Raw genomic sequence first — 27,788 nt, 5'->3', positions numbered from 1 at the left:
TAATTTAATTCCACCACCATCCCTTTTCCCCTTTTTCTCTCTCTCCTTAGCTTGAAGAAGAAGAGTTAAGAGTTTTGTACTAGCAACCAAGAAGGCAAGAACTGTACAAAGTTAACCGAATCTTCCTTCTTCCCCCTTCCATCGCCCCCCTCCCCACCCCCCTTTTTATACCCACCCTCTTTGCCCGTATCCCCAAATTCTCTCACAAATATTGAGTCTTTTTTCATTCTCTCCCTTCCATGATACTTCACCATGTCCAAAATGAAGCATTTACTCAGGAAACTTCATATCGGCGGTGGTGTGGCCGATAATCCTCCTCACCTTGCCCCTCATCACACCTCTCCTACTCATCAACCACTTCCTGTACTTGATCCGAATCAGCAAACTAACCGGTTTGAACAATCTGGGTCAACTTCATCTTTGTCTCCTCAAACGACGCCGGCATCAGCAGCATTGCCCAGAGTCCCTGAGATGAATTCGGCTTCGGCTTCTGATTCTGCTGATTTTAATTACTTTGAGGAGGAGTTTCAGGTTCAATTGGCTTTGGCGATCAGTGTTTCTGACCCAGATTCTCGTGAAGATCCGGAAACGGCCCAGATCAAAGCAGCCCAAGAGATAAGTTTAGGATGTTCGCCTTTGGAAAATCCTGTGGAGTTCCTTTCACTTCGTTATTGGGTATATTCGAATCCCCCTTCTGATTATTTAATATTTTGATTGTTTTTTTCTTAATTGCTTTTGCAAATTCTCAATTTAGGTTTAATTTCCATTTTTTTGCTTATTGATGCTACATTGAGGAATTTACTTGTTCTGATACTTTACATGGAAAAATACTGAAACTCTGCTTCAAATTATCCTAATTTGCCAATAAATTATGTTAAAATTGGACTGCTTGACCTTTGTTTTTTTGGTTGTATGGTGGACAACTGACTAGGTAAGGGGAATAGTGTGATTGGAATGAACTCCTATGTATGAAAGACTCCCACTAATACTATTTGGTTATACACCTCGGTTATATCGAACTGCCACTTGTGCTTCTATGTGATTACAGTTTTTAGTTTTATATTTAGTTTTAGTTCTTGTGGGATTTCACTGGTATGTTGTTATTGTATAGGCGTACTTCCATATTTAAATCATAAGCCTCTTGTACTGGGATCAAGCTATAAGCTCAGATATTTGAACTTGAGAGTCAATTAAATTTGCTTAAAATTGTAAGTAGGCATCTATTCAGTTCATTGTAAATTTGTGAGTATACACAGTCCTCATCTCCACCTTACTCATGTTCTTTGTGTTCACTTTGATGTATGACGTAATCATCAATCCTATCGACCCTGGGGAATACAGCTAGAACAGTTTTAACCTACATTACAGAAACGACATCTAAATTTTGGTTTGTATACGTGTCTTTGTCTAAAAACTTTTTAATTCGTTCTATTTTTCTCTGATAATCATCTACATATAAAATCATTTTAATATTCTTTATATGAATACAATGAGTACAAGTTCCAACTATGAACTATGGGCTCATACTAATTGCTATTATTCGCTTTCCTCCAACGCCGTTTGGTTAAGCCAGCTGTTTCAAGTGACTCCACTCTCCAAAAGTTAGATATCTTTTAATGTGTCACTCAGTTGGGATCTTGTTATGTTTAAGTTTTAGATTACCTCACTATAAATGCTCTATCTTGTAACCGTCGTCGTGTTAATTGGACCGCTATCCTTCCACCTACATTTGTACTTTATTGATCCATTAATGAGAACCTCCATCTGTGCACGACTCTTACTTTTTTTTGGCTGGACTCGGATACTTAATTGATAAAGTAAAAACTTTCCCTTAAATGTTAATTAAGCAATAAAACAACAAGTATCTAATTTCTAGCTGCTTCACTATCACAAGTTGTCTATTTAACTGTATTTGGAACTTTTTTTTTGATAATCGTGGTGTTCGGGTCAGCTTGCGTGCACTTCGACTAATTCCACGGGATACATGCCACCTTCCACAAGTACCCGCTAGCTCTGTCCATCAAGGATACGACAGAGGGAAATAAATCATTTAGTGTTTTTTTTTAATCTTTGTTGGGATTTGAACCTGATACCTCATGATTCTCAACTCACCCTATAGACCACTAGGTCACACCCTTGGGTGCACTAACCCTATTTGGAACTTAAAGTTGGATGCAATATATTCCACTTAAAATGCTTTACAAATTTGAAGTGAAAACAATTTGATTCATAACTAAAATTAAAAATAACCATTTCTATCGATATAACATGTCTTTAACAAGTAATATGATAGGTTATTAATACAAAAATATTGTTTTTTTTTAAACTGGTAACTTTAGTCTATATATCCACATGTATATTACAACAAAAGTGCAGTTCCCCTTCAAAAGTATTACAACTTACAGTGTAAAACAGTCTTAATCTAAACTGCTACCTATAAGCAATCTAGCACATCAAAGATGTCTTCTTCCCTAGTTAATATATCTTGTTTACACCAAAAATAGAAAAGAGCTAAGCAATTCATCTTGTTCTTCTGTAAGCTATTCTGCCCATTTTCAAAACTCCCGTTGTTTCTCTCTGTCCAAATTGTCCACCAAATACATGCTGGGACAAGTTTCCATTTCTTCTCCTTATCAGAAGCATTTCCATCTCTATTCCAGCTGCTTAGGACTCCTTTAATGCTCCCTTTGAAAAGATATAATTATATAAAAGCTTATAGGTATGTCAGATACTAAGAATTCAACATAATTTACTGTTTTGGTTTCGAGTTTCCTTCTTCTGTACATAGAAGGAAAAAACTAAGTCATACATTCAAAAGTATTGTTCAGACAATGCATCTTAATGTTTCAGCTGAATTATTCAGTTTAATAAACATCAACCATTTCTTAAAAAAATAAAATAGATATCAACCTTAAGACGTTAGACTTCGAAATTTTAGTTTTATCAAATAGTTCCTCTATAACAATTAACAATATAAGCTTGGAGGTCAAATTGAATTGCATTCTTCGTCATATGTAGTAACAACACATCAGTGCAGTAACAAATAGATGTGTTCTCTCTCTCTTGCTGCACCGTCTTAATTAGGTGTTATTAGATAATAGAATTTTTAGTAGGTGTTTGTGTTTTAGCTATTAGTTGCTTCATATGGGTTTGACTTAGTTATCTTCAGAAAACGAAGTTTTCTACCTTCGTTGTTTTATCTTGGACTATTAGGCGAAATGAATTTTATAATGTAGGTTTATTTGATTCAATCTGATTGAAACTCAAATTTCTGAACATTAAAACATATTACCCAACCCTAAGACTTTTTTTTGAGAAGTTACCCAAACAAACATTGACCTTTTCTTAAAAAAATAAACAAATATCAACTTTCAGAGGTTGGACTTTGAAATTTTAGTTTTATCAAATAGTTCCTTTATAACAATTAACAATATAAGCTTGGAGGTCAAATTGAATTACATTCTTCTTCATCTGTAGTAACAACACATCAGTGCAATAACAAAATAGATGTGTTCTCTTTCTCTGCACTATCTTAATTAGGTGTTATTAAGATAATAGAAGTTTTAGTACGTATCCTTTCTCAAAAAAAAGAAGTTTTAGTAGGTATGTGTTCTCAAGAAAAGAAGTTTTAGTAGGTATTTGTGTTTAGCTTTTACTTGTTGCTTCATGTGGGTTTGACTTAGTTATCTTAAGAAAATGGTGTTTTCTACCTTTGTTGTTTTGGCCTTGATTATTAGGAGCAACGAATTTTGTAATGTAGGTTTATTTGATTCAATTTGATTGAAACTCAAATTTCTGAACATTAAAGCATATTACCCAACCCTAAGACTTTTTTTTTTTTTTGAAAAGTTACCCAACCCTAAGACTGGTTTACTTCTCACTATTTGGGATCGGTTTAGGCAGTGATAATCTGAAATAATCTCAAACATCTTCAATCAGATCCTTGGGACCCCAATTTGTAATATCTACATAGATGTAAGTGTCAGGTTTGGTGCACGTTGATGTACTTAATCTTCCTATTCACTTAAGTTTACGATTGATGGATATCGTAAATGTTGGCGCTTGCAGGTAAAAATTGTGTCATTACATGTGAGCACTAGAAATTAAAATAAAATTTTCTATGTATGACCTTTTGCATAGGAGGTCTTGTCATTCTAAGAGTTGCTTAGGGGGTACTATTTTTGAGCTTTCAAAATTAATAAAGTAATTAATTTATGGGATAGTGCTTCTTATATAGTTGATGAACGGTAGGTCTTACTAGTTGCGATTTACTCTTTCCTCCAAATCTTTAGGCTAAACTAGCTATTTCAAGTGACCGCGCTCTACAAAAGTCTGATATCTCCCTTTAATGCATTAAGCCATTGGGATCTCGTTACATACATTTAAGGAGAAAATGGCCAAATGACCCCCCAATCTATTATCGGATTTCCAACAACACACCTATTCTTCGCGGGAGTCATATTACCCCCTGAACTACTTTACAATGGAATAAATAACCCCTTAAGTGCTGAGTTGACATAGAGAGTGTATTTCACTCTCTTTGTGAGAGTGAGTTGCCTTATATTGTTTTTAATTTCCATTTTTTTTTCTAATTTTCTTTTTTCTTTCTCTTTCTTTCTTCTTATTTATCTATACAACTATACATTTTTCACCATTATCATTGTTGAAGTTTTTTTCAATGGATGTATGGTATAAAAATTATCAACAATTAATGCATTTTATGAATAAATAATTTTTCAATAGACTTATTTAAAACATATCTAACAAGTTAATTTTTTTTTTAAAAAAAAACATACCCATCAATTAATTTTTTTAAAGTCATGGACTCGAGAGTAACAAAATCAAAGTGAAGTAATTGTATATTTAAAAAGTATTTTCAAACTTATTAAAAGGAACTAAAACAAAACAATTTCTTCTACATTTTAAAAGAAAAATCCTACATGTTCTCCTAAAACCCATGAAGAATCAAAATAGAAAACTCAAATTATAAATTAATCATAAAAATTTTAGAGGGAGAAAGAATAAAGAATGGGGAAGAGAGAGAGGTTTCTCAAATTGGTCTCAAATTGGTCTTCTCATCCGCGATGATTTTGAGTTGTCGACGGAATCTTCAGGCGATGAATCTGATCTCGAATGTTCATGACCCATTTAATATGTATCTGAAATTGTCCAAGGAAATAAATCAAACAAAATGTAAAAAAATCTGGAAAAATTGTTGAATTGATTGGATGAAAGATTTGATTAGATACGCTATCTTCTAAGCTCTAGAGATTCGGAGTAGATGAAAAGGTTACTTGAATTTTTGTTTTTATAAATTGTTAGAGATATATAAATTTATTGAGGTAAAAAATGGTGTTTATTATAGTTAGGGTTGAAGAAATGATTGGGGAAGAAAGGAAGAGGAAGGAAGAGAACCTTTTTTTAATTTTTTTTTATTAAATGGTGAAATACACGTGTCAAGTGCGTGTATTTCACCACAAGATTGGAAGTGATTTCGGGTCTATTACAAGGGAATGGTACCGTACCACCTGAAATGTGTCAATAAAGTTCAACCAAGATAAAATAAACTACTTATGCTAGCAGTTTCCATCTTCTCTTTGTAATCCAATTCACTGAAACATAAAGAATGTTCTATATTTATAGACCAACATAAAGCTTCAGGTAGCCAAAATTCCAAAACTTCAGTACAAGCACCGGCATTAGTAAAAACAGTCAGTCAGTCAGTCACTTAAAGCGATGAATCGATGTGAAGTGGGAGTTTCACTTCATGTGGGTGAAGTGAAGCAACTTAGAGGAACGAGTAGTTTAGATAGTAAGGCACATAGCCATTCAAGCTAGAATCAATCACTTCTTTGATTTTGACTTTGAAAGCTACAATGTCCAAGATTATTGCTATCTTGAAACTAGGTTTCCAGTTTAGGTAAAAATATTATTGAATTGTGTATCTAAATTGTTGCATTGAGACCCTATTTATAGACACTACATTGGAATCCTTTTCCAACTAGGATTCCTATTCTTATTCCTATTCCTATTCCTATTCTAAGTAGGAAATACTTATTTCTATTCTAACACTCCCCCTCAAGCTGGTGCATACAAATCATATGTACCTAGCTTGTTACAGATGTAATTAATACGAGGACTTGTGAGGGACTTGGTGAAGATATCTGCAAGCTGATCATTTGACTTCACAAATTTCGTAACAATATCTCCCGAGAGTATCTTTTCTCTGACAAAGTGACAGTCAATCTCAATGTGCTTAGTCCTTTCATGAAACACTGGATTTGATGCGATATGAAGAGCCGTTTGATTATCACACACAAGTTCCATTTAACCGATTTCGCCAAATTTTCGCTCTCCCAACAACTGTTTGATCCAAACTAGCTCACAAGTTGCTGTCGCCATTGCTCGATATTCTGATTCTGCACTAGATCGAGCAACCACACTCTGTTTCTTACTCTTCCACGACACCAAATTACCTCCTACTAAAACACAATATCCGGATGTCGAACGTCTATCAGAGGGTGATCCTGCCCCATCAGCGTCTGTATATCCAGTGATATGCTCATGGCCTTGATCCTCAAAAAGTAGTCCTTTACCGAGAGCTGACTTTATATATCGTAGAATATGAACAATTACTTCCCAATGACTATCACAAGGGGAAGTCATAAACTGACTTACAACACTCACAGGAAAAGAGATGTCAGGTCTAGTCACTGTGAGATAGTCTAACTTTCCAACCAGCCGTCTATACCTTTCAGGATTACTAAGTGGCTCCCCCTGTCCTGAAAGGAGTTTAACATTCAGATCCATAGGAGTGTCAATGGGTCTACATCCCATCATTCCTGTCTCCTCAAGAATGTATAAGGCATACTTGCGTTGAGAAATAACAATACCTGATCTAGACTGAGCAACCTCAATACCTAGAAAATACTTCAGTCTGCCAAGGTCTTTAGTCTGAAAATGCTTAAAGAGATGTTACTTCAAATTTGTGATATCATCTTGATCATTGCCAGTGATAACAATATCATCAACATAAACAACCAAATAAATACACTGATTTGGTGCAGAATGCCGATAAAACACAGAGTGATCAGCTCCACTACGAGTCATGCCGAACTCCTGAATTACTTTGCTAAACTTTCCAAACCAGGCTCGAGGAGATTGTTTTAGACCATAGAGTGACGTAGACATATTGGATTCTTGTTTCTTTAAGTTGGTTATTCTAGATATCACATCATAGAATCGAGATATATCATTAGTATATAAAGTACGTGCCTTTTCCCTAACTAAATAACATGTCTGGGATGGGCGAAACAAGGGCATTAACTTGGAATCAATAGATCCTATGCCATAGGAGACTACATAATTGAGCATCAACCTTCTCCCATTGTGCTTTGGCTTTATCATCTGCCTCACTAGCCTTTGCCTTTTCATCTACCACACAAGCATTGTAGGTCAAGTGATCTTGGACGCCTTGACCCTTGCACCACAACTCAATTGAAGAAGCCCAAGCTAAATAGTTTGAGCTTCCCATTAATGGTTCTGAAGTGATCATAGCACTGGAACTTCCTATATTTTTGGAGCCAAAAATATCAATCCCGAACGACATATTGTGATATTAGAATATTCTCACAAAAAAATAAAATAATAATAATTAGATCTGACTGCTGGAAATAAAATAAAAATTTGGGGCCAGAATCTGACTGCTGGAAATAAAATAGAAATTTTGGGTCAGAATCTGACTGCTGAAAAGATCTGACTGCCGGAAAAAAATAAATCTAGCCGCCAAAAACTGGTCGGAATCAGGAAAAAAAATTATATGGTCAGCCTTGGAATCAAGAGGCAACCCCACTGGGAAAAAAAACTGCTGGAAAAAAAAAAATCGCCAGAATAATTGCTGATATTTTTTTTTCTGGGACAACAATTTAGGTCACCGGAAAATTGCACAGTGACGACTGATTGAATTTTCTCACCATTGCTCTGATACCATGTGATAAATATATTATTGAATTGTGTATCTATATTATTACATTGAGACCTATTTATAGACACTACATTGGAATCCTTTTCCAACTAGGATTCCTATTCTTATTCCTATTCCTATTCTAGTTAGGATTGTATACAAGTATTTCTATTCTAACAGGAAACACTATTGTGCTAGATATAGGGGCACATAGAAGATAATGGGTCATAAACTGCACTTAAAAGAAAAGTGCAGGAGTAGAATCAATACAAACATTATGTACTAGTAGGCATCATAGGCCGACTCGGGTTAGTAACAAGTATATACTAATAAACCAACAAAATGAGTGGACATGTACAACAACACTTGATCAATAACTCAGTAATTCAAGTAGTCAACACTGTAAATAACCTCATTCCCAACATATCAATGTCAAACAATCACTGGACATATAAGTCACCAAAATACATATAATAGTTATCACAAAACTCTGCAAATATAAAGTAGTCACACACAATCATGGAATTATATCCAAACTAATCCACATCTGTTCAGCCTCTGTATCTCATCAGTCTCACGCAGTGCCATATACAACACTCACAATTGTCACTCATCTGTACACACATGATAAGGGACTTTAATCTTGCCCAACTGTCCATGACCTGTAGGGGACCTTAGGTGTCCATGTACCGTACATGCATAGTACCCAATCCATCATACAACTGCTTGTGCGTAAGCTCATATTGAACTCGAGCCACTCATATATATTCTTTAAACCTAAAGATATCTCACTATGTTCTTTGCTCAATTATCTCTCAAGATAACGACAAGTACAAAATGAATATCACAAGTGCATCACAATGTCATTTAAAGATATGCTTCAACAATTTAACAACTTATTCATACAAGCATTGTCAAACCAACAAATATCAACCAAAGACTGTATGAAGACCAATCAAACATGCTTTATCGACTCACAACGCATACAAGCGACTAATCAAAGTCTAATTGCAAATAAACCATAACCTACCTCAACTGAAGAACCTGAACAAGCAAGTTATTTCATGTGAGCCTTCCCTTTCCTTAATGCCTCAGAATGCTCAAATTTAAAACAAGCAAATACAAGAATATTCAATCATCTATTCTTCTAACAATAGCTTTGGAAATTCAAACCTACTTAATTCTACTCTTTCTCAAGGTTTAACACGTTACCCATGGGTTAATTCATCATACACTAGTTTTCCAATGATCATATTAGCCTATTTCATGGAGTTTCTACTCTATTAACCCCTTTAGAGTGGTTTTCATGCTAAGGATCCTTGTCTATTGGACTCTAGGTCCCTACAACATCATAAACACATATTAGAGCATCAATTCCATCCTAAGAAGTGTTAATTAACAACTTAGAAGCAAAATATACACTAATTACGTCAACCCATAGGTTTTCCCACAATATTTATGAACTCTAGGGTTCCAACCCATAATCCACCATTTAAATCACCATTTTCAATTCTAGGACGTTAATGAATCACTAGGTGGAATAGTTGACGAAGTAGACTTACCTCGAAGAAGAAAATAGCCCTAGCATTGGAAAAATTGTCTCTATAGGGTTTTTGGGACAAGTTCTTTAAGTTATGAAGGAGAGACTTGAATTAACTAACTTTAGCGCCTATTCTGCCTCGTTTCGTCTGCCACAACGTCCACTTCTTCACTATAGTGGACCCGCTATGGCGACCACTGCCTCGTTATGATGACCATTGCCCCACTATGGTGAGTTGTGGCAATATAGCTCACCCATTCTACATTGAGTCCCTGCCTACTACGACGGTTTAGCTACAGCGAAAACCCTACCACTGCAGCAGAACCCCCTCTGTCACGACCCAGGGGTACACCCTAGATGTAACATCGCGTATAAGACCCCGAGAACCCCATATAAGCCACTTAACATTCATAACATAAGAAATAGAAGATAAGAGATTTAAAACACATTTCAAGTCCAATAGTTTATAGAAGAAAAGTAGAAGTCTAAAACACTTGTCTCAATAGCCATCTAATACAATAGAATGAAATTGGGCCTAGCCCATACATCATGTTCAAAACTGAAATACAAGAAATAAACTAATCAATGAAAGTCCGTCCTCGAAGCATGAGGACTCACCAAGCTCGAAAATCAACCAAGTCAACCTCTAGCCACGAAACTGAGAACCCTGAATATTGGACCCTACATTTGGGAAAAATGTAGGCAAGAGTATGCGTTAGTACAAAACAATGTACCAAGTATGATAGCCATGCATAAAACATTTAAATCATTCTAAAAAGGGGACATTTCATGACATGCAATTGACCAAGCTAAAACATGATATAAAAGGGTTAGAAACATGCTTCATAAAACATGGTCAATGCAAGCTAACATTCTTTAAAACCTTTGAACACATATGAGATACTTCTTGAAGTAACCTTAGTTCATTATTCCTGTGGGGAATTAGCCTTAACCATGTTGCTCGGACTCTTCAATAATGTCAAGGGGTGCGTGTCGAATTCACCAAAAGTAGTGTATTTTTGGAGAATCCGACACGGGTGCAGCATCGAAATTGAAGAGTCCGCGCAACTTAGGCCTTAACCGACATAGAGACCATGTGAGCTATAACATGATCCTCGGTGTCTCCCACACCGAAAGGGTTGTCCTACTTGCCATGGTAAGGACCATAAACTTCTAGCTTAAGTGGATCCACTAGCTAATGTCTATCTAGACAATCATCCTATGGGGGCGGGCACATAGGTAAGGGATAAGGAGATTGCTTTTGAAACCCGGCCTCTACTAACGGGAGAGCCTCCATCTCAATATCATCTCGGTGCTAAGTATAAATCCCACATAATAGTCATTTCTTGTTCTTATTATCTATGGAAGGGCACGTCATCTTGCCAATCCAAGCTAAGTCATAAGTCATCAATGGGAAGGTACAATTTAATATCCAATCCAAGCTAGGTTTCATTAGGATAGCTCCTTATCATTGATTCAATTAGGTGAAAAGACCTTTCAACCTTAGAATCCTTACTCTGTGAGAAAAACTTTCACAATCATGCTTTCATGTGTTTATGAGAAAATCCTTTCAACAACACAACATTAACATCATCATTGATACTTCACTCTCAAAGCATCCTTAAAGCATTTACATAGATTTCATAAGAACATGATAATTTCATAATCTCCTCTTTCATACTTCAAAATCCCACATCACATCATCATAATTGGAAAATATGGGATTTACATGGGTTCATGGGAAAACATCATAAAATCATAGTATTTCATCATGCATAAGAGATCATAATTCAATCATGTAAATCAATAATCAAAAGAACCCATGGTAATTGAAGAAACTCAATTGGGGAATTCTAATCTTTGAAAATTGGAGAATTTGGGAACTCCATGAATAGAAGGAATCCATGGATGAAAACCATCATACGTCTAAGCCAATTGCTTATCTTCAATGGAGGAATTGAGACTTGACTTGAAACCCTAGGTTGAACCCTTCTTCTTCTTTAAGTTCTAGAGAGAAATATTTTGGAGAGTTCTTCTTTTTGGTGAATTGAGAGAATGATTTCTATTGGGAAATTTGGGGGTTAAAATACTTATATAGGGGTCTTAGTGAGGGTAAAACGACGTAGTATTAGGCTAGACTAATTAGGAAAAGACCCAACTACCCCTAAACTTAACTGCCGACCCACCATCTACGACCCTAATCGACGAACTGTGGACTGACCTATGGCCCGTCCTGGTGGTCCATCGTTCGAATTAGAGAGCTGGATTTTGGCCTTTGAACCATGGGCCCCCAACCACAGATCTTGGTCTGACCGACGGTCCGTTGGTCAGGCCGTGGTTTCATGGTTCTTAGGAGACTATGGGTGCCCAGTCCACGGACCATACCCACGATCCGTGGTCCTATCCACGGGTCGTGGTTGGCCCTCATGGTTGGCACCTGAAATCCCTGAAAATTGCCATGTTGCCCTTTTTCGAATACGGGGTGTTACACCCCTCTCCCTTACCTTGAAACTAGATGAAAATTGAGATAAACACCATCTCACAACACAACTCTCAACTATAAGACATCACGACACAAACCAAACGCAACAACCACTACAAATGTCTGCTACGAACTCACTTGTAGCCTCAAAATCTCTTGCAGAGGTCTCAATTACTAGGTCACCTCTTAACGGAACACAACAACCACAATTCATCACAATTAAACAAGAGTTTTCAGTTTTAAACCTCCCGATCTTTGAGTTCTTATTAGCTCATTTCATTATGTGGACTCTAACAAGGGTACTATGGTCTCAACCTCTATAACGATTAGATGGGTCGTTACATAAGATACCAATTAAACAATCGTTGTCCCCGAACGGACAAGAAAGGGAATAAGGAAAGAATTACCCAACTCAGTGAAAAGTTTGGGATATTTACTATGAATGTCTGATTCAGTCTCATAAGTGGCCTATTCCACGGGATGGTCCTTCCACTAGACCTTCATGGATGCAATATCTCTGGACCTCAGCTTACAGACCTCTCTATCTAAGATAATCACTGGCTATTCTTCATAAGACAACTTTTCCTTAAACAAGACTAAATCCCAACAAATAATATAATTACCATCACCATGATACTTTTTCAACATAGAAACATGAAATACCGGTGAACTCCCAACAAACCTGGAGGCAAATCCAATTCATAGGCTACCTCCCCCACACGTCTAAGAATCTCAAATGGACCAACAAAGTTTGAACCTCCCTAGTCAATGGATGCTTTGTAACCTCCAAACAAGCTAGACTACCTATTCTCTCGGACTTCTTACTCAGAGCATCAACTACTACATTGGCCTTACCCAGATAATATAAAATGGTGACATCATAATCCTTGAGCAACTTCATCCACCTCTGCTGCCTTAAGTTAAAGTCTCTCTAAGTAAATAAATGTTGCAAACTACAGTAATCCGTAAATACCTCATAACAGAAACCATAAAGGTAGTGTCTCCAAATCTTTAGAGCAAACACTACTGCTCCCAACTCGAAGTCATGATCAAAATATCACCTAAACAAAACGTGAAGCATCATAATAAACAACAAAATTTGTACCCTCCATAGTCAATGCTAAGATGGGAGCCGTAGTCAGTGGAGTCATGAGATTTAGAAAGCTCTCCTCTCACTCATCAGACCACGGAAACAACACTTCTTTCTGAGTCAAACGAGTCAGCTAGGAAGCAATAGAAGCAAATTAATCACAAAAAACAGTCCCAACTCTTTACTGCCTCCACTTTCTGTGGATCAATCATTATCCATTCCTTCGTAACCACATGCCCCAAGAAGGATGCATCTTACCACCAAAACTCACATTTTGAGAACTTCGGAAAAAATTTCTTTTCAACAACCCCGAAACAATGCTCAAATGATTCTTATGATCCTCCTTACTCCTCAAATATACCAATATATCATTAATAAAAATTATCACAAACAAATCCAAATACGGTTTAAAAGATCCCATTTATCAGGCTCATAAAAGCAGCTGGGGCATCAGTAAGCCCAAAAGACATAACCAAAATTCATAGTAGGGGAAAACTCTGTATACGAGCCGTATACTAAAAGATACTAAAAAAGAAAACCTATATCAAAAAAGGAGACCCAATCTTCTATACAAACCGGGTTCTCATAGGAACACCAAAAACAAACTAGAACAAAAGACTATTTTCCAGCTTTACAATATCTTGTGCAACCCCTTCAAATGCTCTTCTCTTTCTCTCTCTCCAAACAACGCTCAACAACTTTACAAAAAAAAAAAGATATGATTTCTAAAAACAACGCTTGATTTTTTGTACATATATAGGGACCTCGTGGGTGCACCAAAAAGAAATACTCCCTCTATTTCAATTAGTTTGTCTTACTTTCCTTTTTAGGCCGTTTAAAAAAGAATGGCACTTTCTATATTTAGTAGCTCTTTACACCCAACATCCTATATGACATATTTAAGACCACATGATTCAAAGGGTATTTTGGTTCATTACACACATCTTCTGTTTGATAAAATTGTACCACCGAAACTTAAAGGTAAGTTCTACAAGTGGTGGTTAGATAGACTTTGTTGTGTGGACGGAGTGCTGGTCAATCAAGAACTTTCATGTTCAGAAGATACTAGTTGAAGAGATGGATGTGTGGACATACTAGAAGAGATAGGATTAGGAATGAGGATATCCGAGACAAGGTGGGAATGACCTCCGTAGTGAGATAGTTTGGGCATGTGAAGAGGAGATGTGTAGACCCCCCGTGAGGAGGTGCGAGAGGTTTCATATAGTGGGTATGAGGAGAGGTAGAGGTAGGCCGAAGAAGTATTGGGGAGAGTTGATTAGAGATAACATGATGCAACTTCAACTTACCGAGGACATGACCTTAGATAGAAGGGTATGAGAGTCACGAATTAGGTATAAGGTTAGTAGGTGGTTGAGTTTTGTCTTGCTTTTTGGCGCAATTAGGCTTGGTGGGAGTCCGGTAGCACCGTGTTTGTTGTAGTATTAGTCATAAACAAGTAGTCTCTTGCTTTTGATATCTACTACCATTTGTTGTCTGTTGTGTTTTAGTTACCGCTTTATTCCGTCGTTGTTATTATTCTTTTTTCTGAATGCTTTGTACTGCTTTCCTTATCAATTGTCATGTTCTCTTCAGTGTCGTATTTTTTTTTCATAACTGTTTGGATTTGTTGCACTTAAGGCGAGGGTCTTTGAAAATAGTCTCTCTACCTCCACGAGGTAGAGGTAAGGTATGCGTACACTGTACCTTCCCAAGACCGCACTTGTGGGATTGGACTGGTTATGTTGTTGTTGTACGCACATCTTTAGTTTAAGACCACAAGATTCAAAAGCCTTTTATTTTTCTAAAACTTTGTGCTGTGTAAAACTAAGACAAAAAATTTGAGGAGGCAGTAAAAGATAGAGGTTATTCCTCAAGCTTACATAATTCTTCTCTACTTATTGAAAGCTCTTCTATTTTTCTCTCTTCATATCTTCCACATTTGTGCTAATGGCGCAACACCCCATGCTTCATGTTTTCTCTTTCCTCTCTTAAGGGTCTAGTTAAATATTTGCATATTTAACCGTGCCTAATATCACTCATTGAAGACCAACTCATATCAGTATTTCACACCACAAGTAAGACTATCCGATAATGTAATAGGATGTGATTCATGTCTTTTCTGGAGCTTTTACTCATGAAGTATCTACTGATGTATGTAATCTCCTCTTCCGCGAGTTCTCAGCCGTCAAGATCACCTCCTCACGGCTAGCCAAGTGAAAAAGTACCCTTTTCTCAGTATGCCAACTCTTACCTGCCCAAAAGCTTCTCATAATTGGACTTAAAAGAAAATATGTCATTATTCTCTGTCCTCCATCTCCATGCATCATGATTAGCCTGTATAATATTTTGTTTGTGAAGTAATCCAATTCAACGTTAGAATTTTGCCATCTCCTAATCTCGCAAGTTCCTCATGAACCTCAAAGCCAATGAACTTATCTACCTTGTAGCCTTCGCGTCCCTTGGATTGTCATCTCCTTTTGGCATGAAATCTGTACATATTTGGAAAGATGATACTAAAAGTGTTGTTCTCACATCACTTGTGACCTCAAAATTTACCCTACTCCTATCACCTATCCTGCATGACACATTCCCATCAAATCCCCCCCCTTCAAGATATTTCTCTAAAGCTGACATTAAGTGTTGCATTTTTAGTCCTGCATTCTCCTTCCAGTGCTCTATATTTCTCCTCAATCACTTCCCTCTAAAAGTATTCTCCTTTACTCCAAATCTCCATAACCACTGATAGCACCCTGTTAAGGACCTTTACATCTTTAATCCCAAGTATTCCCCGACATTTTGATGCCATGACAGTCTCCCAGTTTATCAGGTGAAAATTTCCCCACTTGTAACATCCCATAGAAGAAATGTTTTTTTCACTTTCTTAGAATGGAAATTTTCTCATGTTCTATGCTATAGTGTTCTGTTATATTAGTGAAAGGTAGGATTGGACTAATGTTGAAATTATTATGGATTAAAATACTCCAAGAAATTAAACATCATCACTATTGGATGCAAGTGCACTTTAAAATGTAGTCCTTACCTTGATCCTAATTCCCATTGAATTAGAACATCCAACATTGACAAAGGCAGTACTATAAAAGTAATTATATACATTAATTTACCGCATTGTGTGTATAAACAGTTAGTTACTTTTAGCAGACTGCAGACTTTGGGTTGTCTCTATTTAGTGCTTTGTTTCCTGTGTTCCTTGCTTAAGTTTTGCATCTGAAGTTTGAATTGGTTCTAAGCCTTCTACCTGGTGTTAATGCAGAACTATAATGTCGTAAATTATGATGAGAAAGTGATGGATGGATTCTATGATGTTTATGGAATTAATTCCAGTGCGGCGATTCAGGGAAAGATGCCTTTGTTAGTGGATCTAAAAGCAGTTTCGGTTTTGGATAATGTTGCTTATGAAGTTATCTTAGTAAACCGTGCAGCTGATATGGAACTGCGGCAGCTTGAGGAGAGAGTGTACTTCATGTCCCGGGAATGCCGAGCTTTAAAGAAGGTCCCGGTTACAAGCTTTTTAGTTGAGAAAATCGCTGACCTTGTTGTTAATAGGATGGGAGGTCCTGTTAATGATGCAGAAGAAATGTCAAAGAGGTGGACTGCAAGGAGTTATGAGCTAAGAATTTCATTAAACTCTATCATTCTTCCCCTTGGCTGTCTTGATATTGGACATTCTCGACATAGGGCCTTACTCTTTAAGGTGACAAGAGCTTCAATCTCTCCTTACATTTCTTTACTAGATTGATATGGATAATTAGCTTGCTTTAGGATAAAACATACTATTCTTTTTTTTGGGTTCTAGTATCAAATGATTGATACTCATTATCATGAAGTATTCAGTAGTGAAGTATTTCCTGGCTAACTTCCTCATTTTTATCATCTGTAACTACCAAGTAACACTTACTCCCTCCGTCCCATTTTATATGATGTACTTTGATTTGGCACAAACTTTAAGAAAAATGGAAAGACTTTTAAAACTTGTGGTCCAAAATGAATGATAGAAATTTGTGTGGTTGAAAATCATTTCATTAAGGGTAAAAAAGACATTTTATAGGCAAATTGTTACTTAAAATAGAAATGTGTCATTCTTTTTGGGACTGACTAAAAAGGAAAGTAAGTCATATAAATTGGGACACAGGGAGTATCTTTTATTCTCGTATTTCTACTTCTCTATCGTTGTGGTTGGGTTAGGCTGAGGTGTTCGGTGGGAAATGGACACGTGCCATCACATCTGGATTTTGGGATGTGACAAAAATGGTGTCAGAGCCCCAGGTTCATGGGTCTCACGTGTACAAGCCAAGTCTAAGTAGCATCTCGAGGATCGGTACGGAGACGTCTGTACTTATCTTGGAGAGGCTATGGTGACTTTTAGGAAAGATCTTTATTACTTGATTCTCTATCGTGCGTCCTTGGTCCAATCTAATTCTTATCACTTCACTCTGTTCTCTCTTTCATTGTAATGACTTGCGGTTGGTCCTGCGTGGGTGCGAGTTTAGGTGTCATCGCGTGATTTTAGTGTTAGATCTGGTTTTGATGCGGAGGTGATAGGCTTGTGGAAAGGAAGTGTGATCAGACATGGAATTCTCTTCGAGACGAGTGAGTAAGGTTGTGGCCAATTGATGTGTTTTGAGTTTATGGTATTGGAAGATGAACATTTATTAAGAGACTTCAGGAACGTCTTATTTCTCCGGTCATTTATTCTTCAGATAGATCTTTGCCTGTCTTTCAATGTTCAGCAGTGGAATCCATGCTCTAGTATAAGGGCATCTGGCATCTTATTCAAAATGAGAAGGCAGTGCTAATTCTATCATTTTAAGCTATATTTAGTCCTTTTCTAACCGAATGGAAAATACGGAAAATCTCTGATTTCCAAGAGTGGATGATTGACTTTCTCTTTTACACCAGTTTATTGTTTAGTTGGTTTCTTTTCTAAAGGACTACAACATTTTCTCTGATTTTTGTTGAGAGTCTTCCCAGACTCATGCTTTTAACCATACCATTTACTCTGCTGAATAGGTACTTGCTGATAGAATCAACCTACCATGCAAGCTAGTTAAGGGAAGTTACTACACTGGCACTGATGACGGAGCAGTTAATTTGATCAAATTTGACAATGGAAGGTAAAGAATCTTTTGGTGGCACATTTTTCCTGGATGTTTATAGTGTTTGCTGAAAATATCGATTTGTGTTTAAATCTTTGAAAGAGGTGAATTTAGTTCTGCTTTCTCAAAATTAGTATTTCTAATAAAATCCTTCGTAGTGGCTGTTGAGTTTCTGATGGCTCTTCTCTCTCTCTCTTAGATCTTTCCACCCTATATTTCTAGTTATCGAAAATCATGTAGAGCAGGGGTGAGGTTTGAGGGTTTTGGATGGGTAAATGCTAGCTTCAAAAAAGATGCAGCACCCCCTCTCCCCAACTTTGACTCATCTAATATCCTCCATCAAATGTTAAAATGTATCTATCCTGTTGATACCAATTTTCCATACCTAGTTTCAGTTTATTTAGGGACTTTCAGTACCCACTACTATCATTTGGTGGTGTATGTACCTAGAAATATTCATCATTTTTAGTTAGATTCCATGTAGCCACTTAACTCGAAGAGCTTCTTTCTGAGGTATGATTACCCAAATTAGTTTCCCCACTACATCATGGTTCCATAACTGCAACTTTGTATATTCAGACCCCCCCCCCCCCCCCCCCCCCCCCCCCTTCTTTTACTCTGTTTGAGCAGATATGCTTTTGATTTTAATACAAATTTGGTGAGCTTTCTGCACAGAGAATGCTGCCTGCTATATTTACTAACATTTTTTTTTTATTTAGCGAGAATAACCGTTATATCTTTTTATTTTTTTCATGCTTCAATTATCAAGTAAATGAAGTTAAGGCATACTTATATTTGTCTTTGTAAAATATAGTATTGTTTATACTAAATAAAAAAGAGTACTCTTAATTTCCCTCTGTTTTCTGTTTTTCCTCTTGCAAGTTTAGTCAAAAGTTTGTTGTCTAAATCTTGCTGTTTCATGTAGGTTATTTGCTGTTTATCAATCTTTTGCCTTTATCTTCTATTTAAGTTCTTTAACCTTCTTCTGTAGAATTACAACCATGAAAATTTAGGAAATTTCCAGTAGTGACCTGACTGATTATTATTTTTTTGTGCAGTGAATATATTATTGATTTAATGGGTGCACCAGGTGCCCTGATTCCTACTGAGGCACCAAGTGGTCAATTACAAAGTTATGCAGTAGATGTGCACAGTGTAACACCACTTCCTTCTGGCGGTACTGTCATTTCATTTCCTGTTTTTGACACACAAACTGGGACAGGATCAGGTTCAGTTACTGCTGCTCATGGAACTGCCAATACATGGATTTCAAGGGAAGAACCAGCTTTCTACCACAATGAAGCAAAGGGGAATTGTGGAAATAGTTCAGGTAGAACTGGAAGCACCCAGTTTGAGCATGACTCTGGAAATCTCCTTCCATTGTCGGCTAGATTATGTGATGCTTCAGCAGTTTCCCATGATAACACATCCATTGCACAAATAACGCAAGCTAGAGAAGCTTACGAGAATGTGAACAGTCTTGCAGAAAACTCAGAAGTTAAACTCCTAGGTGTTTCTCCAGAGAGTCAAATGTATTTGCAATCAGATCTGGTTTTAGGAGTTGTTGCTGGAAAAAATCAATTATCAGAGGAAAGGGCTGTTGATACTAGACAAAGTTCAGAAATTAACAAGCAGTCTCTTGTAGCCTTCACCGGGATGCAGTTCCCTTACAGTATATCCTATAAAAGTGAACAGGAGTATACTGTTGCTGCACCGAGAGACAATACATTATATGATACTTCAGGTGAGAATTTTGCACGTGTTAGATGTAGAACGAATGAAACAATCCAAATTGGTCAAGGAGAATGTGTGGATTTCTTATTTATCCATTTTCTTGATCTTTTAGAAGAACATCTGAAAGTTGTTTTACTTGATGAAGGTGATAAATTCTTTAGGGAGAAGTTTGGAAATATTTCAGATAACGATTGTACTTACAAAGACAAAGAATCAGCTACAAAAGCAAGGGAAATAGTTACTTGCATACAGTCTAAGTCTTATGCGGTGCAGAAAGAACAGCTTGATCCAATGCTACGTGGAGTGGCAGAGTGGGAAATTCCATGGGAAAATCTCCATGTTGGTGAACGTATTGGTATTGGTAAGACTCAGTACTTGAAGTTCATCTTCTGTGATCGGACATAGATTGGTGAGGCAACATTGGAGAAAAGTTTGTGCATATTTATCTAAATCAAATATAAGCTTTCACTTTTTGGCTTTCTGTTGTGAACGTATGGGTACATGTTGCTATCTTGTTGTTAAATGATTGAAGAAAAAGGCAGAGTCAGACAGAATAGTTCTGTATGTTATTCGTAAATTATGTAGTTCACAGTTCATATGCAGTTACTTACCGAATGATGCAAGGTACACATTACGGAAATGTGTTCTCAGATTATAGAGCACAATCATACTTTATGCCCTGTAAAAAGGCCACTTCTAATTATGTTGTTAAACTAGGTCATAAGCAAAAAAAAGTTGAATCATTTTTCCCCCTAGTGTTTGTGATTTCAGGCTTAGTCATTTTAAATTCTCCAATTTTTGTGAATATTCCTGTTAATAAGTCATGTGTTAATTTTATATGAATAATAAGGTCTAAATTACAACTAGTTTCAAAAAATATAAGAAGGTCTAAATGACAAGTGTTCAGATGAAATTTGTTAGATTCTTTCCTTGTCAGAACTAGGTCTGTGTTAGTTTAATTGTGATTATTCATTGGCAAATTGTAGCTTGCACATTGGGTTAAGGTGAATTGGTAGATGATATGACCTTTTATTTAATGGATGTGCCAACTATTGGAAAGGGCTGAATGCATTACCTTTCTTCACATGAACAATACAGTACTCCTGCCATCCCAAATTCAGTTGTCCAACTTTTGACCGTTTTATGGAAAGGGAATTGTTATATATTTTGTGTAAGGAACAGATGTTGGAGAGTTCTCACAGCTTGTTGATTTCATTCTAAACTGAATATTTTGTTGAAGATGTAATTTCCTTTTATGTACTTTGCAGTATCTCCCTGGTACTAGCTTTATTAAAATACTATTATCTTATGAAACATATTAATGCCTTTTCAGTATCATATTACCAAAAGTTATCATAGTACCTTCTTTTCTTAAAATTATCAAAATACTCCAATTCTGGAAGAGGTATAATTGTGTGAGTGCCTCCAGTAGTATTGTTTGACTAGAGACTTTTAGCGCTTTGCTAAATATTTCCCCCTTCCCTTCTTTTTACTTACTTTTAGGAAGCAGATTATTTGTTCCTTATTAATGCAGTTTAACATGTAAATTAGTTGTTTTTTTCTTGCTTAAGTGAATGTAAAAAGAAGAATATCATTAAGATTGGATGCTCAATATAATAACACTGATTTGACTTTGCAGGGTCATATGGCGAGGTATACCGTGCAGAATGGAATGGCACAGTAAGTCTTATTTCTGATTGAATATCTATTCGTCTACCCTGAGTAGAAATAAGAACCATAGCACATTAGCTCTAAAGTTTGACAAGTCACCAATTTTCTGTGCTCCATTTTCCAGAGAAAGCAAAATGGATTTGTCTTTTTTCATGAATCAGTTTTCTAATTTTCTGAAGGGTTCTTTCAAATTAGAGATTATTTTATATTTCTTTTATGTGTCAAATCTTTTCCATGAATTCTGAAATCGTAGGAGCTATTAACACTATTGGATGTGTGCACACTCTCTTATCATAAGAGGCGTGTGTGCACACTAGATACTAAATGACTTGACGAAATATTTAGGCACCTTACACTTTTCATCAAAATTGTTTCAAAAAATGTCATTCACAGAGGATAATGACAAAATGAAAATAGGCAAAAATTGAGAAATCATTGGATCAGATGTGGTTCTCATGATTCCAAGTGGAAGGATAAGAAAAGTTTCCACTCTACTTTACTTTTAGTGGCACTGGTGCCTGTAAATTTCTCCCTGATTCCAATTTATGTGACGTAGTTTGACGCGGGATGAAGTTTGAAAGAAAAGAAGACTTTTGAAACTTGTGGTTTTACACAAGTCATAACATTTGTGTAGCTGTAAGACTTTTGAAACTTGTGGTTTACACATGCCCTAACATTTTAAGGAAGAGCTCATTTCTCATTAAGAGTAAAATGAGAAGTTTAAAGTTGAATTACTTTCAAATATAGAAATGTGCTATTTTTTTTAGAATTGATTAATAAGGGAATCCTGTCACATAAATTGGAACAAAGTATGTTTGGAATACAAGATGATGGCAAGGGTAATTTAGAAGCGCCATTGAACTTCAAGTAAACTCAAAGCAACTATTTCAAATAATATTATGCATAGTATAGACAAGATTTTCCTCTTAGATCTCTGTATGTAGCTTAATAGATAAGCTGATATTTCCTTTCTTCCCATAGTCACTATAGTTACAACCGAACTCTCACCCATGAACTTCATTATGTCCTCTTTCCTATTTCTCTCCTTACTAAAGCACCTGACAAAATCTAAAATTGGTTCAGCCAGATTCTAATTGAGCATTTTGTTCCTGATTTAAGACATATACACTTGGCAGAAAACACTGACAACCCCTTTAACTTGCCAATAAAATTCATTTTGACATTCAAACGATGGCATGTTCCTATTAAGCACCTGCACATGATTAAATATTTCTATTTGACACTTTTGGCTCAAAGTTTGGAAAATCTTTTGCGCCTGTTCTCGAGTGCTCATTCCATAGATAAGTTAATCACATAAATATGTCACATCCTTTAATTATAGACATCAACCTTAGTTGGAACATGCATGAGGTTTTACGGCCTATTGATCTAATGTGAACAATCAAAGGAGGTGAGATACAACTAGTTAACTTATCTATGTAATGGGTGCTTGCGAACACACATAAGCTTTTCTAAAATTGAGCCGGAATTGTCTAAAGGTGTTCGGGTACTCAATCGGAATAGGCCGTAGTTTGAGTGTCCGAATGAAATTTATTGGCAAGTTTGAAGGGTTTTCGAAGTATTCCTTCTGCCTATACACTTCCTTTTTTGATAAGAATGCATATATAAACACATACATATATACATGCTCACATAACGAGAAATATGTGTACATGTAATAGTGATGGTCTCTCTTTACCAAATCAATCTACCCCCAGCTTGATGTTTCAACCATTTTCTTTCATTCTCCATTGATCTTAAAATCACAGACCATGCGCTCCAATTCTCCGTTAATTGTATGAGCTATTTTGATTATCCTTAAAATTGAAGAGATTGTAAAGTAGTTACAACCAAAAATTGAATTAACATATGAAACACTATGTTTAGAAACCATGGCAAGGAAATCCCATTGTCTTGGTTTTTCTATTCCTTTAGCCAAGTCCCCCCAAATTAAACTTAATCAAATCAAATAGACTATGCCCTCAAACTAAATTCATTAGATGGTGAATAATCAGAGAGAATAATGAAGAATAAAGGGTAAATGAACTACAAATTTTGGGTAAAGGCTGGGCATAGTTATAGCAATCAAACTAAACCTAATCAATGTAAATTAATCAAATTAATATGAAATTATGAATCGTGTGATAATCTTAACACTCCTTGAAGTATTTTTGTCATAGTCTCCAAACGTGTTGCAAATGTATTCAATTCGAGGAATTTTGTTTTTGTAAGAAAATCCACTTGTTGATCATTTAATTTGATGAAGCTAGAAGCAATTCATCCGGATAAAATTTTCTGTTCTTAAAACACAATCAACCTCTATGTCATGTTCTTTCATGAGAAAACTAGACTTGAGGCAATATGATTGACATATTGGTTTTATCTATTCTACTTTACTTCACGTCTACTCTTGGAGAAGTTATTTCTTTACTAAATTGGTGACAACATCTTGGTTTTCACTCTTCAAAGAAATTAGATTTTCTCTAATCATGACACAGTATTTAGAAGTAGCTTATCTATCTAATCGAGAACTTGCCCAATACAACTACTCTTCAAATCCCAAGCTATTTGGGATCTGTTATATATATATCCTTACCATTCATTTCATTCTACGTCTTTTCTTAGGAGCACATCCCAACATATCCTATTATAGGATAAATAGTAAGAGCGAAATATATGCACCACAAGTTTAGTCAGTATAAGAAAAGAGAAGTTAAGGTGAGATTAGACGGGATTGTGGTTGTCTAAAAGCAAACAATTCAAATATCTTGGTTCGTTCCACGAGAATGGAATGATAGATGAAGTTGTTAAACAAAATCAAATCAGATGGTTGAAATGCAAATTTGCTACCGGGGTGTTATATGATGGAAGCATGCCTACCAAAATGAAGGATAAGTTCTATAGAACAGTTATAAGACCAACAATGTATATGGGAGTGAATGTAGGGCCATTTAAGTCCAACATATCTGTAAGATGAGTGTTTAGGAGATGCATATGCTCATACAAGATTAGACAAGATTAAAATATACCACCTTCGCCAAAAAGTACAAGTAGCACACGCTAAAGATAAAATAAAAGGTTGCTTGAGATAGTTTGGTGATGTCCTGCGTCAATCTCTAGATGCACCGGCTCGTAGATGTAATACCATGGTAAGTGAATGTGTTAACTAAGATCATGTGGAAGGAAGTTATCTAAACGACCTATAATTTTTCTTTGGAAGTCTCATGCAGAGTTAGCGAAACTTAGGGCACAACGGATAAAATAAGCATTTATACAGGTGATCGAATTAGTTGGGAATATGCTTTGGTCGTGTTAGTACATTTATTTTAGGTTTCGTGCTTTCTAGCATTCTTTTAGCCCTATCTGAGATTTTTATGCCTACAGAAATATAGACAACTTCTGGTACTTTTTCTATATTTTATTTTTAGCCCTATCTGAGATTTTTGTTTTTTTAGTCTTTGTGTTCTCTGGTATCTTGTCAAATCTTTGTTCTGGTTAGTGGTTAGTGGTGTCCTAGAAAACTGACATGTGCTGATCACTCACTGTCCATCCATTACTTTGAACTGATAAAAGTAATGAAAGAAATAGACTAGCATCCCGCACCTCGGTAGTCTGTGCCAGTAGCATGAGAATGGTCTGGAATGTTTACTGTAGTGATTGTATAATTATCTAACACTCTTTTTCTGTAAATTTAATTTAATGGAATGAATCTTTCTATATTGCAGGAAGTTGCTGTGAAGAAATTCATGAATCAGGATATAACAAATGATGCCCTTGAACAGTTTAAATGTGAAGTAAGTTGTAATAGACAATGATAATGATATCTCTGTACTATGAGTTCTCCTGAACTTTAAGAACTCTTTGTGTGTATTGCATTTTGCAGATTGAAATTATGTTGAGGCTGAGACATCCTAATGTTGTGCTATTCATGGGAGCTGTAACTCGTCCCCCAAATCTCTCTATATTGACCGAGTTCCTTCCCAGGTTGACAACTCTTTGCTACATGCACATCTACTGACATACTACACTTGGAAGTTTGCCCATTTCTTAAATGTTTAGTCTTGGCTTTCTAATTTTGGCTCATGGGATTTCAAACCATTCGTGTGACAGGAAATTCTGCATTGTTGTCGGTTTGTAGTGGTTTGTACCTTTTACATTTGTGTTCTCTCAAATCTTTCTTTTGGGAGAGCAAATGGTTACACAGTTTAAAATGTGCAAGAAACTCCTATCTCATCTGAAATACCTCCTAGCTCTATTTCCATTGATGCTGAGATATTTGATAGTATATTTGTTATTGAGTAATATATCAATTTTGTGTTTCTCTGCTGAAGTGTATCTGATATCTGTAGTTTTGGTGCAGGGGAGGTTTATATAAACTACTGCATCGTCCAAACATCCTTATTGAGGAGAAAAAGCGTATGCGGATGGCACTTGATGTGGTATTTATTTGATGCTGAACAGCCCCACCCCCACCCCTCACGGGTTTGTTGTCAGTTTTAGTTTTCTGTTTGCTAATGTCTCAACTTCTTGTAGGCCAAAGGAATGAATTACTTGCACACAAGCAACCCTATCATTGTGCATCGAGATTTGAAGACTCCGAATCTTCTGGTTGATAAAAATTGGGTTGTTAAGGTGTGTCTGACTTGAATTTTGAAATAGTAGCCTATAAAATTTGTAAGAAGTAAGCTGCTGTTTATCCCCCAATAATCCATGCTTCTTCCATGCTTGAAGGTTTGTGATTTTGGGATGTCTCGCTTGAAGCACCACACATTTCTCTCTTCAAAGTCAACTGCTGGAACGGTGATTGCATGCTCACTTTTTATGACTCAGTTTATGCCATCTTTCCAGGCCTCTTTCCTGCTGTCCACTACCCTTTGAGAACAAAAACAAGAACTAACAAAGATTATGGTCTAAATAGGTTGAGAAAAAGATAAGATCTGAAACCGTCAAATTTTCTAATGGTATTCCATTAATTGCAGGCTGAATGGATGGCACCAGAAGTTTTAAGGAATGAACCATCCAATGAAAAGTGAGTTTACTCTTTATTAATACTGTTCTTGAGGCTGAACTTTGCTATGGTTATTAGTTTTGGATTTTCTTAGATGAGTTTGGTTTGTCTGGTTTGCAGATCTGATGTGTACAGTTTTGGTGTAATACTCTGGGAGTTAACTACTCTCCAAGTGCCATGGACAGGGATGAACTCAATGCAAGTTGTTGGAGCTGTTGGTTTTCAGGGTAGACGCCTTGATATTCCTCCAAGTGTTGATCCCATAGTTGCAGAGATTATAAGCGAATGTTGGAATCAGTATGTATCTATTGAACTTTGATACAATTTCATGTGCAAATGATTTCCAGTGTGTTCATGTCCAAAAGAATGTGTCTTTGTTTAAATGGTTAATACCCTTTTTTTCTGCAGAGATCCCCAAGTGCGCCCCTCTTTTGCGCAGATTATAAGTCGTCTTAAACGTCTTCAGCGTCTTAATATCCAGGGATTTGAAACTTGTACAAATCAGCATTAAGGTTGACAGGTTAGGCATTGTTGTAATAATAACAGAAGCTTGTTGCTGGGCTCAAAGTGCCAGAGCAACTGAGAATTGATTGCAAAGTCTTGTAGATGCAAAGAAGCACTCAAGAAAACCCTGGATTGGAAGCAGTTGGTTCATTCGAAGTGGGGACTCAACGCAACCAATTCAGAAACAAGCAGATATCTCCAAGTCAATGGCTGCACGAAGTGCAGTAGTTGAAAATTAGGTCATAGTGATCGTTGTATCCAGTCTTGAGTTATGTAAAAGGAAAAAAGAAAAAAAAATCCTTTTTAGTTTTAGTTAGTTCTAGGCTGATGAATGCACAGTACCATTGAGATATGTAATGAGTTCCAAAAAGGAGCAGCAGAAGAAAAATCTCAATTCTGTGAAGGTCGTCGAAGGAAGCAATTGTAAACAGTCGGTCTCTGCAGGTTGTACCAACAGAAGAATAAATGGAAATGAGGAAAATTTCCTACATTACCATCTTCATTCTCTTTGTTGTGCTTATATATATAGTGAAGTGAAGACATTTTTGTGTATAGTAATACATACGGTGTACAGTAAGTACAGTGCTAAACTTATTTGCTAGACGTAGAACCACCAACTTGAGTAAGGAGCCTTATGCCTGCTGATTCAACTCATTGCTAAAATCTCCCTACCACTTTTGCA

At 36.3% G+C, this 27,788-nt stretch overlaps 1 protein-coding gene across 1 annotated transcript; it reads left to right on the top strand.

Annotated features, from left to right (window-relative positions):
- On the top strand, positions 1 to 27,788 carry LOC102596605 (serine/threonine-protein kinase EDR1). Its single transcript, XM_006360928.2, has 15 exons — positions 1 to 675; positions 16,347 to 16,787; positions 18,104 to 18,207; positions 19,248 to 19,933; positions 20,069 to 20,284; positions 21,563 to 21,603; positions 25,320 to 25,388; positions 25,478 to 25,578; positions 25,955 to 26,033; positions 26,128 to 26,226; positions 26,326 to 26,394; positions 26,574 to 26,623; positions 26,723 to 26,899; positions 27,011 to 27,122; positions 27,209 to 27,788. The coding sequence occupies exons 1-14, from the start codon at positions 253 to 255 to the stop codon at positions 27,111 to 27,113; spliced, it is 2,658 nt and encodes an 885-aa protein (XP_006360990.1). The 5' UTR covers positions 1 to 252; the 3' UTR covers positions 27,114 to 27,122; positions 27,209 to 27,788.

The sequence above is a fragment of the Solanum tuberosum genome, unplaced genomic scaffold (genome assembly GCF_000226075.1).
Source record: "Solanum tuberosum cultivar DM 1-3 516 R44 unplaced genomic scaffold, SolTub_3.0 scf00342, whole genome shotgun sequence".
NCBI classification, from domain to species: domain Eukaryota; kingdom Viridiplantae; phylum Streptophyta; class Magnoliopsida; order Solanales; family Solanaceae; genus Solanum; species Solanum tuberosum.
The sequence above is the reverse complement of the archived record's forward strand: the minus strand, read 5'-3'. Positions and strand labels throughout refer to the sequence as shown.